Source organism: Pipistrellus hanaki (assembly GCF_964339955.1).
Source record: "Pipistrellus hanaki genome assembly, chromosome: 11".
In the NCBI taxonomy this organism is placed as follows: Eukaryota; Metazoa; Chordata; class Mammalia; order Chiroptera; family Vespertilionidae; genus Pipistrellus; species Pipistrellus hanaki.
This window is the reverse complement of record NC_140513.1, coordinates 41,914,888-41,926,970: the sequence shown is the minus strand read 5'-3', so window position 1 is coordinate 41,926,970 and position 12,083 is coordinate 41,914,888. Positions and strand designations below refer to the sequence as shown.

At 43.6% G+C, this 12,083-nt stretch overlaps 1 protein-coding gene across 4 annotated transcripts in view; it reads right to left on the bottom strand.

Annotated features, from left to right (window-relative positions):
• The window catches only part of SMARCA2 (SWI/SNF related BAF chromatin remodeling complex subunit ATPase 2), a 164,445-nt gene that overhangs the window by 121,357 nt on the left and 31,005 nt on the right, over positions 1-12,083 (bottom strand). For all 4 annotated transcript variants that reach the window (XM_084899466.1, XM_084899469.1, XM_084899468.1 and 1 more), the window contains exons 5-7: positions 10,436-10,691; positions 3,451-3,577; positions 1,103-1,276 (exon numbers count right to left, since the gene is read on the bottom strand). In XM_084899466.1, coding sequence (XP_084755592.1) covers positions 1,103-1,276; positions 3,451-3,577; positions 10,436-10,691 — 557 coding nt within the window. The remainder of the gene's footprint in view (positions 1-1,102; positions 1,277-3,450; positions 3,578-10,435; positions 10,692-12,083) is intronic.

The following is a 12,083-nucleotide window of genomic DNA, read 5'->3' as shown; positions in this document are numbered from 1 at the left end:
AACCTGGGGCTATTCTGGGACGGGGGCCCTGGTGTGTGTCTCCATGGCCGAGTGCGGGCTGCGGGGCTGGCGGGAGATGACCTCTCCCGGTTTATTTTTGTGCCAGCCTATGGAAGAGCCGCCTCTGAAGCTATGAGAGTGTGGCCACATCAAAATGGAAAGATAAAAAAATGGAGAGAATAGAAAGAAAAAAGAGAGGAACCTGAAAAATGAAAAAAATGAAAATGATAAAATTAAAAGCCAATCATTCTCAAACCTGAGGGACATGGGTATTTCCATTGAGAATGATGTTATAAAAGTAACGTTTCCTCTGCTCCAAATATCTCAGAGTTCCCAGCCGAGCAGCTCGGCCTGATACTCCAAAGGTTGCAGGTTTGATCCCCGGTCAGAGTGCATGCAAGAAGCCACCAATGAATGCACAAATAAGTGGGACAAATCAAGGTATCTCTCTCTCCCTAAAAAAAAAGCAATAAAAAATGAACTCTCTCAGAATAGTGACTCAAGATTTCATAGGAAGCTAAAACTCCATAAGAAATTGGTATATATTTTTTAAATAATGGGGAAGGGGAGTGTAGCCTTATGTTCACTAACTCCAACGTTTTTTAAAAACGAAACTAGGATGGGCACTAAACTGAGCGCAAAAAGGCAAACATAAGTTACAGATAGGCTTATGACATGAAACCAAATCCTACATCAAAATATTTCCAAACCCCTAGGAAGGAATGCTCCTGATTATCTGCCCCGTAAAATCTCCAACGGGGCCCGTCACAGAGCCCAGGACACCACATCTGTATGTGTTACAATAATACCTTTTTGCTTTCTTCCTTCCAAGTCCCCCAGGATTTTGCTGTGCGAATCCCACCCAGCCCGCAGCTCTCCAGGGGTGAGGAGGGGACACCGGATTGGAACGAAGCAAGCCCCAGCCGCCTGGCGTGGCCTAAGTGTCCCCGACTGCACCGTGGGGACCAGGCAAGGTCCCAGGAGCTCTCCTGCGCTGTGAGCCTCCTCCCTCCGCCCACGGGCCCACCGCGGCACGCTTCCTGCCCGTCACTGAGATGGACGGGTCTGTGAACGCGAGGACAGGCAGAGCAGGCCCCGGTACCTGGTGCTTCTGCCGGCGCTTCCTCTCCTGCTCGATCTTCTGCTGCTTCTCCAGCTTCTCCGTCATGCGGGCTTCCCGCAGGGTCTGGCGCTTGCTCCGCTTGTACGCCTTGGAGTTGAGAGCCGTCTCCAGGGTCGTGTCCCGCCGCATGCAGGCCACCACCTCCTGCCTCAGCTGCAGGAGGAAAGCGGTTAGCGAGAGGCTCCCCGAGCAGAGGCCGGACCCCAGACCCTCTCCTCTCCCTTCCCCGGAGTGGGGCGGACGGGGGATTCTACAGGTTTCTCAATCACAGCTGGCCTTTTTCATAAATAAAGGCACTAAGTCATACCAAGTTTATGTGGCATTTTCAAAGATGGTATGGCTTTTCTTTACAAATAATTCAGGGGGTAAAAGCAATTATAGCATTAAAACAGTAAAAATAAAAATAAAGCAGATATTTTAAATAAATTTATTCATCCTATTTAATTATTCTAATGATACTAATTAGTTAATAAGATTTAAAAAAATTTTAACCTTGTTTAAAATGCCATACTAAGGGGCTCCTCATTTTTAAAAAGATTAACTTTTAATGATGCTCTGCAAAATGAACCAAAGGATGACTTCCTGTTCATGGACAATGGCAGCACATACTCAAACAGTGTTAATTCACAGTCTCATATGAAAGACAAGAGATACTAGTCTGGGCTTCTTCCCACTTCTAACAATGATATTCTTTGAAAGATATTCAAAGTTTAAAGTATATCATGAACTTTTTTGAGATGATCATAAACATAATAACATCCATCTTGGATGTTATGTGGTAATAGAGGGTGGAAATTGAAAATATACATCAAAATAATAATTCAATTGAATCTGAAATCAGCATGAATTACAGCTCATTTCACTGGGAAACTTCTTAAATAATAGAATTTTTCAGTAATATGGAGCAAAAATCAGAGACTAATAAGAGTCTAGCATAGTGAAGCTAACTTGAATATAATGTTATTCCTAAAAATAAACTTCGGAAATATTTTTTTAACAAAATGTTATCAAACATTTTATCAATGCATTTTATGAAGTCACCTATAAGAAGGAAGAAAATGGAACTCAGAGACGTTTTCTTTCTTTCCTTTTTTTTTTTTTTAATTTAAGTTCTACTCTACTCTTACAAACCTATGAGCAAGCAGCACCCAGCCACACCGATGCCCCTTGGTGATATTATAACCAACTAGAGGCCCGATGCACGAAAATTCGTGCCGAGCAGGTCATCCTTCCCCCCGCTGCCGGCACTGTGGGACCCAGGCTGTTTCCTTCCCTGATTCCTGCCGCCCGCGGGCACCAGGGACTGAAGCTGGCTTCCCTCCGGCCCTGGCTTCGTCAGGAAGAAGGACAGGAATGACGTCCGGTCTATTAGCATATTACCTTTTTATTATTATAGATAAGGCACATGTTACTTCCAAGGTCACATGACAATATCAAGTGAGGTGGACTTGTGATTTTAATCACACCCTCCAACAGACCAAGTCATGCGATTCACTCTCATTCATTAATAATTCATTTTGCAGGCACCAGGTCCTTAACCAAGCTAACCCATCTGACTGAGGACGGCAAAGTGCCCCTTTTCCCGTTTGGCTAAATGAGGCTGCCTGCAGACCGGGAGGCCTGCAGAAGAGTCCTTAAGACAAAGCTCATCCAAGTGAAAATTAGCTCTATGTCATTCCACTAGTGCCCTACTGATTTAGCAATTCTAAAGCAGATCATTATGCTAGCATTTATTAATCAGTGACTACTATGAACCAGAGCAGGGACAATAGATAATAACTCACTGGTTACTCAATGCAGAGGTCTGACAGGATCAAGTGCACCAAACTTGTGTTGTGACGAGTAATCAAGTTACCAGACACAGGTTTATGTATTTCTATAAATGCTTAACTCTTAATTTAGGAGAGCAGCTATTGTCTTTGTTAAAATATCTTCCGGGTCATGGCTAGGATTATACATTTGTGCTTACAAAGAAGCTCCGATCTACCACTTGACTGTTTTTCTTGGGAGTCATAAACGCAAACTGAGCTATCTTTTTTTGTTCTCAAGGTTTCGTCCATGGTAACAAAGTGCCATAACTCTGACTTTGCAAACCATCATGCAGGTGGGAAAAAATGTATCTGATACACAGGCGAGAGAAAAAAAACAGAATAATAAGCAGTTTGTCTTCAGTACTTTTAGCTCTCTGCTGCTGGCCTAAAAGAGACACGACGTTACTAAGTTTCTATCTTTATAGCAATATTGAACAGACTTAAGGAAACACACGCTGATCTCCAACTATTACATTCATTTCCTCCACCTCAGGTTTGCTGGGGGAAAGGCCCTACCTGACGCTGGAAATTGAGTAACCGAAGTGCTTTCAGTTCCACGGTTGCTTTGGTTCGTAAATCTGGTGGCAAAGAGCCAGGCAGGTTTTCCAGTTCTTGTATCCTGTGAGCTATGCGAGCCTGGAGTCTGAGGGAGACAGTCAAACAGGGGCGGGAGAGAGATGGAAATACACATTAGAGTTCAGTCTTAAATGACAAAACAATAACATGAGGTTTGAGTTCGTGGCAAAACCTATCCCCGATACTCAGGTCTGATTTCGGACACCCAACCTGATTTCCTGGCGTTCAACGGAGAAAAGCCACCCGTGCGTTAATGCAGACGGGTGCTAGGTGTTGCTTAACAGTCTGGTCTCGGGCATATCCTTTCTCTAACTCCCAGGAAAGGAGGCTCATGGTACATGGAGGAGGAGGAACATCAAGTGCCACTGCTCGCTCTGAACAGAGAGAGAAACGGAGAGGCAGGAATGGCTGACTTGCTCTGAGAAGCCCAGCCAGCCACTGGCCGGCAGCAGGCGGAAACAAGTCTCCCTTCCGACTCCGGGCTCTGTCCTGCGGCAGCGGGGCCTGTGCCCATCTCGCCAAGATGCTGATGACAGCGGCCTCTAAAGCTGGGTGAACGAGAACCCTTGTGGATGCTGAGGCCACGGAAATCGGCCAACCCAAAACACCCAGAGAGAGAGAGAGAGAGAGCCCTGCCAACCACAGCCACTTCCTCTGCGAGCAGAGCTTGCTGGGGAAGAGAAAGGGCAGATTGGGTGTTTTTAAAAATCAGGCCTGGGGCAGCAGCCACAGGCAAAGGAAACAGTACTTAAAAACGGGGGGGGGGGGGGGGTTCTAGAAAAGGACTGCTGGGGAGCCTCACTCTGATCCTATCAAACACATGACTGCAGGTCCTTCCTCTCCAGAGGAAACGGGAGACATCCACCTGCTTCATTCATCCTGGATTCCAGGACTCAGAGAAACTCCTGGTTCTGGAGTTCACCTGGATTCTTTCTTCCTTTTTTTTTTTTTTTTTTTTTTTTTTTTTTTTGCAAATAGTTATATGCCATTTAAATCTATTTTTAGAACTATCTTCCCCCAAATTTGGAGCAAAACTGTCTTGGAAGAGACTTCAAAAGAAAGAACGGTAATAAAAAAGGCAGTAAGCTAAACTAAGTTAACATGAACTGTACTGAGTTAAGTACATTTGATGCACAATTTTATTTAATTCTCCCTCTCTCTCTCTCTCTCTCTCTCTCTCTCTCTCTCTCTCTCTCACACACACACACACACACACACACACACCTCAAAGTATTATGGTGCTGTTACTGATGGGAAAACAGAAACCTGGAGATATTAAGAAACATGTTGACTTCAGAGCTGATAAAGGATGTCTCTAAGCTGAACCTCCTTTGCCTGATGCTAAAATCACTACAGGATAATTAAAATAGACTTTCTAACTGAGAACTTTCCTGGATCTCAACTATAAAAGTTGATCATTTAAGATTCTGTTAAAAATTAGTATATGGTTTCATCAATCTTTAAAATGATGTATGTGTGTGTGTGTGTATATATATATATATATATATATATATATATATATGATAAAAAACCCTCTGACTTAGATGTGCAAAATATCTTAAGATTTCATATGGCCCAAATATCAAAATGATTGTTTTAAAGAAAAACAAACCCCAAACAACTGTTATTTGCTTTGGTAGAGAAGTAAAATGTCCTCTTTTTCAAAAATTTAAAAATTATAATAAAGGAAATGCATTATTTTTCATTGATTTCACTGAAAGTATTATAATAGATTCCTACTTTATTGGTATATACATGTTATTAATTCTGATTTCCTGAGTGATTTATCATCATAATGCAGTATAATAGTATTATCATGGTTATCATGTTATTATTTCAATGATGCCTACCGACACAAACAATAACACAGTAAATGTTTTAACCATGCAGCAGACTAAAAATGTGTTCATTCAAACAACAATATTAAACTTGTACTTTTTCTGGTCAAATTGTTCAAACTCTCCCAACTTTCTCTTTATTCCTTTTAGTATTGATACTCATGAGATTACTATCAATTTTTAAAATTTTTCACTATCTGAAACAAACATCTACTTCATTTATCCAGATCAATTTCTTAAATAGCCACATAGCCCCAAATCTCCAACTACTGCAGCAGATGACACATCTTAACATTTGAGATACTAAGAGAAAAACCTCTTGTGGATTTTTTCAAATATATAATTTAGAGGAAATAACTAAACTGAAGCAGCCTTCCTTTTGTACAATAAGGCCATAGTAAAAGAAAAAATAGATATTATAAAGGGGTGAGATGAGGGCCAACAATAGGGGTCTTCTCTTCCTTGGTTCCAGAGTCATTTCAGACCTTTTTCACTTGAAAACCCAGGACCCAAACCACTCCTTGGTGTTCTGGCTTACTCCCCGTGACAAAGTGGGTCAGGTGCTAAATTAAAGGAATAGCTGCATTTCCCGTAATCTTCTGAAGAACCAAATAAACAATCTTAGGACAGTTGGACGGACAGTGTAGAGATTAAATCACACAGACGTGGGTGGGTGGGAGCTGGGGAGTGGAGGGGGAAAAGGGCGGTAGGGACAGGGGGTGGCTGCGGCCTTGGGTGACTGGGGCACGGGAGTGGGGGAGGAGCTGGGGGTGGGGCGCGGGGAGGAGGACACTTCTTCCTGAAATGACGGCTCCTTTCCAAAGCACCCAGTCACTTGTCAGTGAATCTCAGATTCCCCAGCACAAAAGAATCTCTTTTTTCATGAAAGGGAGGCAAGAAGTACAGAGTACAAAGTGTAGGAGAAGGGGAGGGTGAAATGATATGCATTCAACTCAGCACGTGGGGGGTGGGGGTGGGACAGAGTACGGGAGGGGCTTCTGTAAGGCAGAAAATGCTGTCTTTGGGTGGTGGCCGCTGCTAATGGAAGTCTTCTTTTTAAATAATGCTTCTCTGCAGACAATTTCACCGTCCCGTCAATGGGATTCAGCAGGTTGCCCGATAAAGAGATGCAGGATTCTCAACGTGTCGAAACAACAACAGCTGTAATACTGCATGACTGCAGGAGGCTCATTTAGTGTCCTCACGAGCTCGGAAAATTGAAGCAGAATTAGGTCACTCGAGTTTTTCATACAGATTGGGCAGTAAATCAGGAGGGGTGACTGTTCTGGCAAGAAAAAGAGTTCCATTAAAGGCAACAGATATTTGTTCAGGTCCAGAGGAGAAGTTTATGATTCCTGCAGGAGAGTTATTTGAACAGAAAATGACACTGGTACATTTTGCTCCTTCAAGGAGCTGAGTGACACTTTTAGAAAGAGGGCGAGCGAGGGAGACTGACTTTTTGTAACTCTGCCACTAAAGTGGCCCTAGGTAATTTTTGAGAAGGAATTTTCAGGGTTGTAATGGATACCAGGGAGGACACACACACACACACACACACATACACACTCCATCCCTCCAACACACACACTCCCAAAAAACACAGACTATGTTTGCTTCCCGAAGCAAAATTCTGCCTTGATAACCAGAGGGCTGACAGAACACAGCCATGCTCTTCCTGTGAATCTGAAATCCATCTCTCACGCACACATCTGTGGAATCGGTTTACATGCTAATGTGACAATGCCTGGAGCCCTTCGGCCCAAACCTCTAAGTCTCACTGGGAGAAGTGAAGTTAGGTATATCGTGGGGCAAAGGAAGTGTGCCAAAAAGGCAAAACTAGCACTGGGAACATCTCTCTGACACTTACCACAGAGAAAAGCAATAACGTTCCTTTTCAAAGAGAAAGGACCCAATTCAAATGGGCAAACTGTTTTAACGGGAGGCTTTGTACAAATCTGAGGCAAACGATTCACATGCACACACTTATTTATGCCGTTACTAAATAAAGAAGGCCAATTTGTCAAAATCCTGGTTATGTGATGAACAAGGAAAAGCAGCCAAGGTACTTAAAGTTTAAGTTTCTGACAATTTCCTTTCAATTTTCATAGACAAGATAAGTGACATTATAATGGTCAAAGAAATGAACATCAGTTAAAGAATTTTTGACAGATGACTCTACTCAAACTAAAGTTTTTAAAATTGTAAAATAGATTTTTTGTTTGTTAATCCTCACCCGGATATTTTTCCCCACTGATTTTTAGAGAGAGTGGAAGGGAGGAGGGGAGGGATAAGAGAAACATCGATGCGAGAGAGACATACTGATTGGTTGCCTCCCACATGGGTCCTGACCAGGGTCAGGAATCGAGCCTGCAACCAAGGTCCTGCAACTGAGGTAAGTGCCCTTGACTGCAAGGAACTGAACCCAGAATCCCTCTGTCTGAGAACCGATGCTCTAACCACTGAGCAACTGGCAAGGGCTACACTGGATTTTTTAAGACCTTGCTCAAATCCTTGATCAGAAGGTAAAGGTTCACTGATGTGGGTGGGTGGGTGACCTTCCAGTTACCAATGCTACAGGCTAAGCAGGCCGTTCTCTCAAAGAGGGGCAAGTGGCAATGCCTCCGAGCTGTCTTTATAAGTCTCCAAGGGCCTTAACCTACCCCTTTTAGGAGAAAATTTTTACTAATCTCGGCAGGTGAACAATTTATATTTGGGTCAGCAGAAGCCAGCTGTTTTTCTGTAAAGAAGCTAGAAGATGCCCCTGCAATACAGCTGGTGCAAACCTGTGCTCCTCAGGATGGCCATGGGAAACCCCGTCCAAAGGCCCCTCCAGCTGTTTAGACCCAGGATTGCCAGATCAATCATTTCAAAAGCCACGCAGCTTTACAAACAAGGGGACATTTATTAAGCCACAATACTATGAAAAACAGCCATTCCACCACATTCTACAAGGCGAGAAGTTCAAGAGATACTGACAGATACATTATTATTTTTATTTCTATAGGAGTGAAGGATAAAAGCTTTTCTTATGTTGGAATAGGTGAAACAGTACTACTTAATGCTGTATACCCATTAAGACCACTTCCCAAAAAAAGGGTTGAGTAAAGAAACACATACAGATCATACAGATGCAATTCTAGATACAGAGAGTATCTCTGATGCTATGAAGGTAATTCACATGACTTAACAAACATAGTAGTAGCTTTGTGCCTTCAGGGTAGGAAAACAAATGTTCACTCTTAGGAAGTCAGAATTTTAAAGTAAATGATACTCTCTATCCCATTTACTGTCTTTAAAAAATTGCTTTTGATACTTTGTAGCAACATAGAGAAAGGACTGCATATAAGTAACTTTCCTGTCCAAGAAATGTTTGCTAATATTTGACTTTATAATACACGGCAATTATTCACCCAATAAAACCAGCCTCTGTACACTGAAATAGCTACAGATGATGAGCATCTAGCTCTCCAGGGAAACATGAAATGCTGGAAACAGCAACATAAAAGCTCTTAATTGAGGATTAGCAATAGTAATGAGACTACAGTTACGCTCTTCATAAAAAAACACACAACTGCACACATTTAACGGCAAGTTACTGTGGCTTTTTTCAGGATAACTCTCACAGCTGATAGCTTAGTAGTTTAATCTAGTAATAAGTAAGTCATGCGTTTTTCAATAAAGTTTAAGGTAATGTTTGAAAAGGGAGCCTATTACATTGTTACTAACATTCTCTGCGATTTTTAAACTCTAATGTTCTTTTCAATTAAATCATTTTGGGGAAATAATAGTAATAGCTAATATGTATTAAACGTCTTTGTGTCATTTTTATCTCCTCCCACAAGAAATACGCTAATATCCTCTTTTAACAAATGAGGAAATTAAGTTGCAGAGAAGAGATGGAACTAGACCGAGGCAACACGGCTAGGAAAGTGATGAGCACGATTCCTGTCTAACTCCAGAAACTGTGATCTGAGCTTTGCTTTCATTTAACTCAGTACTTACTGGTCTCCCTTTTGTTTAACATTAATCATGTGCATGAGGGGCCAGGTAACTATGGCCTGTGGGCCCACCTGCCCACAGCCTGCTTTTGTAAATAAAGTTTTATTGGAACTCAGTCAGCCCATTATCATCTGGGCTGCTTTCTCACTCAAAGGCAGAGATGAGTAGTTGTCAAAGAGAACACATGGCCCTGCAAAGCGTAAAACATTTACTACCTGGACCTTTACAGAGAAGGTCTGCCAACTCCTGATTTAGACAAATGTGCCAAATCAGATGAAAATAAGCTTCTGGAGGATGCGTTGAAAGGACCCCACAAGAAGACACCTACCTAGGGCTTACTCCTAACGTTGGACCGCAGTACTTCCCAAACCTTTGACATACGTGTACCCCTTCTATAATTTTCGTAACGCTGATTACCCCTCGTACTCATGAGAACGTAGAATTAGGCGCAGCTAAGCATGGTGCAAAGCGTACCCTCACCAAACTCTTCCAGTACCCCTGGGGGTACGCGTATCAGACTTTGGGAAACACTGGACCAAGGCATAGAGCAGGTGCTCGCTTCAGCAGCACATATACTAACAAGGCAGAGACCCAGATCATGCATGAATTTAAACAAAAACTGTATTATACCTACCAAAGTGTACTTCAGTATCACCAAGGTCAGGCCAACTCAAAACACTCAGCATCTGACCCACCTGCAGTCGCCGCTCTAGGACAAGCTGGCAAACTACACCAGGCACCCCTAATCGGAGTGAGAAACCACGGGTGCTCACACCCCAGGGCCTGACACAGTGCCTGGCACATCACCGGGAGCTGATAAAAGTTTCCTGATTAAAGGAGTGGAAATCACTGCCCTGCCAACCCAGAGCCACCAGAGAGCCCCCGACTCAACCGCCTTCCCAATCCCGCTTTGCTGAAACCATTCTCATCGCATGGGTTTTGGCCTCTGCCATCTTCCTCGGGCTTTTCCCTCGCCCCAAAGAGAGGAACAACCGCAGCCCTGCACCCACCCGCCAGGCTCGGGGATACCTGCGAGAACAGAGCTTCAGGCCTCCTGGGTTGGGACTGGACGGGACGCGGTGCATTACCTGTACTCCCGCTCCTGCAGAATCTCCACGGGGTCCAGGCCTTGCGGTTTCTGGATGGGGCTGATCCGGCTCTGCTTCTGCTGCAGCTGCAGGATGGGCGAGGGCTGCCCGGGCGGAGGCTGCGGCACCGAGGGCCCGGGCACTGCGGCTGCGGGCAGCTGGGCTGCTGCGGGGGGCGCGGGCGAGGGCCGGCCGCTGGGCGCGGGCACGGGCAGCTTCTGCGGGGTGCTCTGGCCGCTCAGCTCCGGCCCGGGGCCTGCGGGATGAGAACCATGTGAGCAGCTCAGGCGGGTCACCGACCTGCGGCCACACTGGGCCTGTCCACTGTGCCCCTGGGGCCTGGGGATGGTGACCAGGAAAAAAGGGGGAAGAAAAATGAAAGGAGGGAGGTGTGGAGAGGAAAGGCAGGGCAAGAGAAAGAAGGACCTGGGGCCAAGGAGAATGGCATTCGCTAATGAGCATTCGTGGAAATGGCCCCCAAATGACTCCTAAATAGTAAACTGAGTAAAAGAATGGGCTGCCAGATTTTGATGTAGGTCTACATGGAAAGTGGATTTTTAAAAAGAACTACAGGTGCATTCAGAGTTCAGAAAAGGAAGGGAATAACAACCTAAGTCAGGTTATTAAAAAGTAAGTTAATGACATAACCGAAGTCAGATGCAATCTGGGTGTGATCCTAAAAATCACACTTTGCAAACTGCAGGCGGCTCTGCAGGTGGCCTCAGCCCCTCTGGACGGGCCCTGCTGTCAGAGCCAGGCCTTACAAAAGCAGCCGGAAGCCTGCGGTCCTCTGGTGTGAACTCGAGAGGGGCAGGCATTTCCCCCCATGACCTATAAAGTAAAATTCGGATTAAATCAGTGCATCTCAGAACTTCAATTTCTTACTACCTATCAGGGATATTTCTATAAACATGCAGTGCAAAGGAAAAAAAAAACAAAAAAAAAAACTGCTTCTTCCACCCAATAAAAACTAGCAAATATGAAGATTAGTAGTACAGGGATCAGAATAAAGGGCTATGCATTCGTCAAGCTTACTGAACTGTACTTAATACGTTAATTTAAAGCAACTGTCCACATTGAGCCTAAAAGGTTGGGATGGTAAGTATAAGCCCAACATAGGAAGATTCCATCTCTCCTCCTAAGTGGATTTTTACTTCCTTCAAAATTATAAATATGATCAGAGATGCCACCAGATGACTTAGTGAATTAGAGAAAAGAAAATCTCAGCAAGAAAACCTCCCACAGGCATTCTCTCAAGAATTATCTATATCTATTCTAAGAAGAATTAAAATGATTCAATGCTAACAAAAATAATAGTCTCTATACTTCAGAAGGACTTAATAATTAACCATACAAAGATATACATTATGAAAAATTAAAACACTTTTATTCAATTTCCAGCACATACCTTTTAGAAATGGGCTTACATGACAATGCACAGGTAGCCATAAGCAAACATTCTGACAGGAGGAATGTGAAGAATTAGAGCAAACTGCTTAGGAAACTGCAGTGTGTGTGTGTGTGTGTATGTGTGTGTATGTAGTGTTACTACTGTTCCTTTCTTCCCTTCTTCTGAAGTTAGGTAAAATTTTCCAAAAATTACAGAGCTAAATAAGACTCCTTCAGGTAATCTATAGCCCTGATTCTG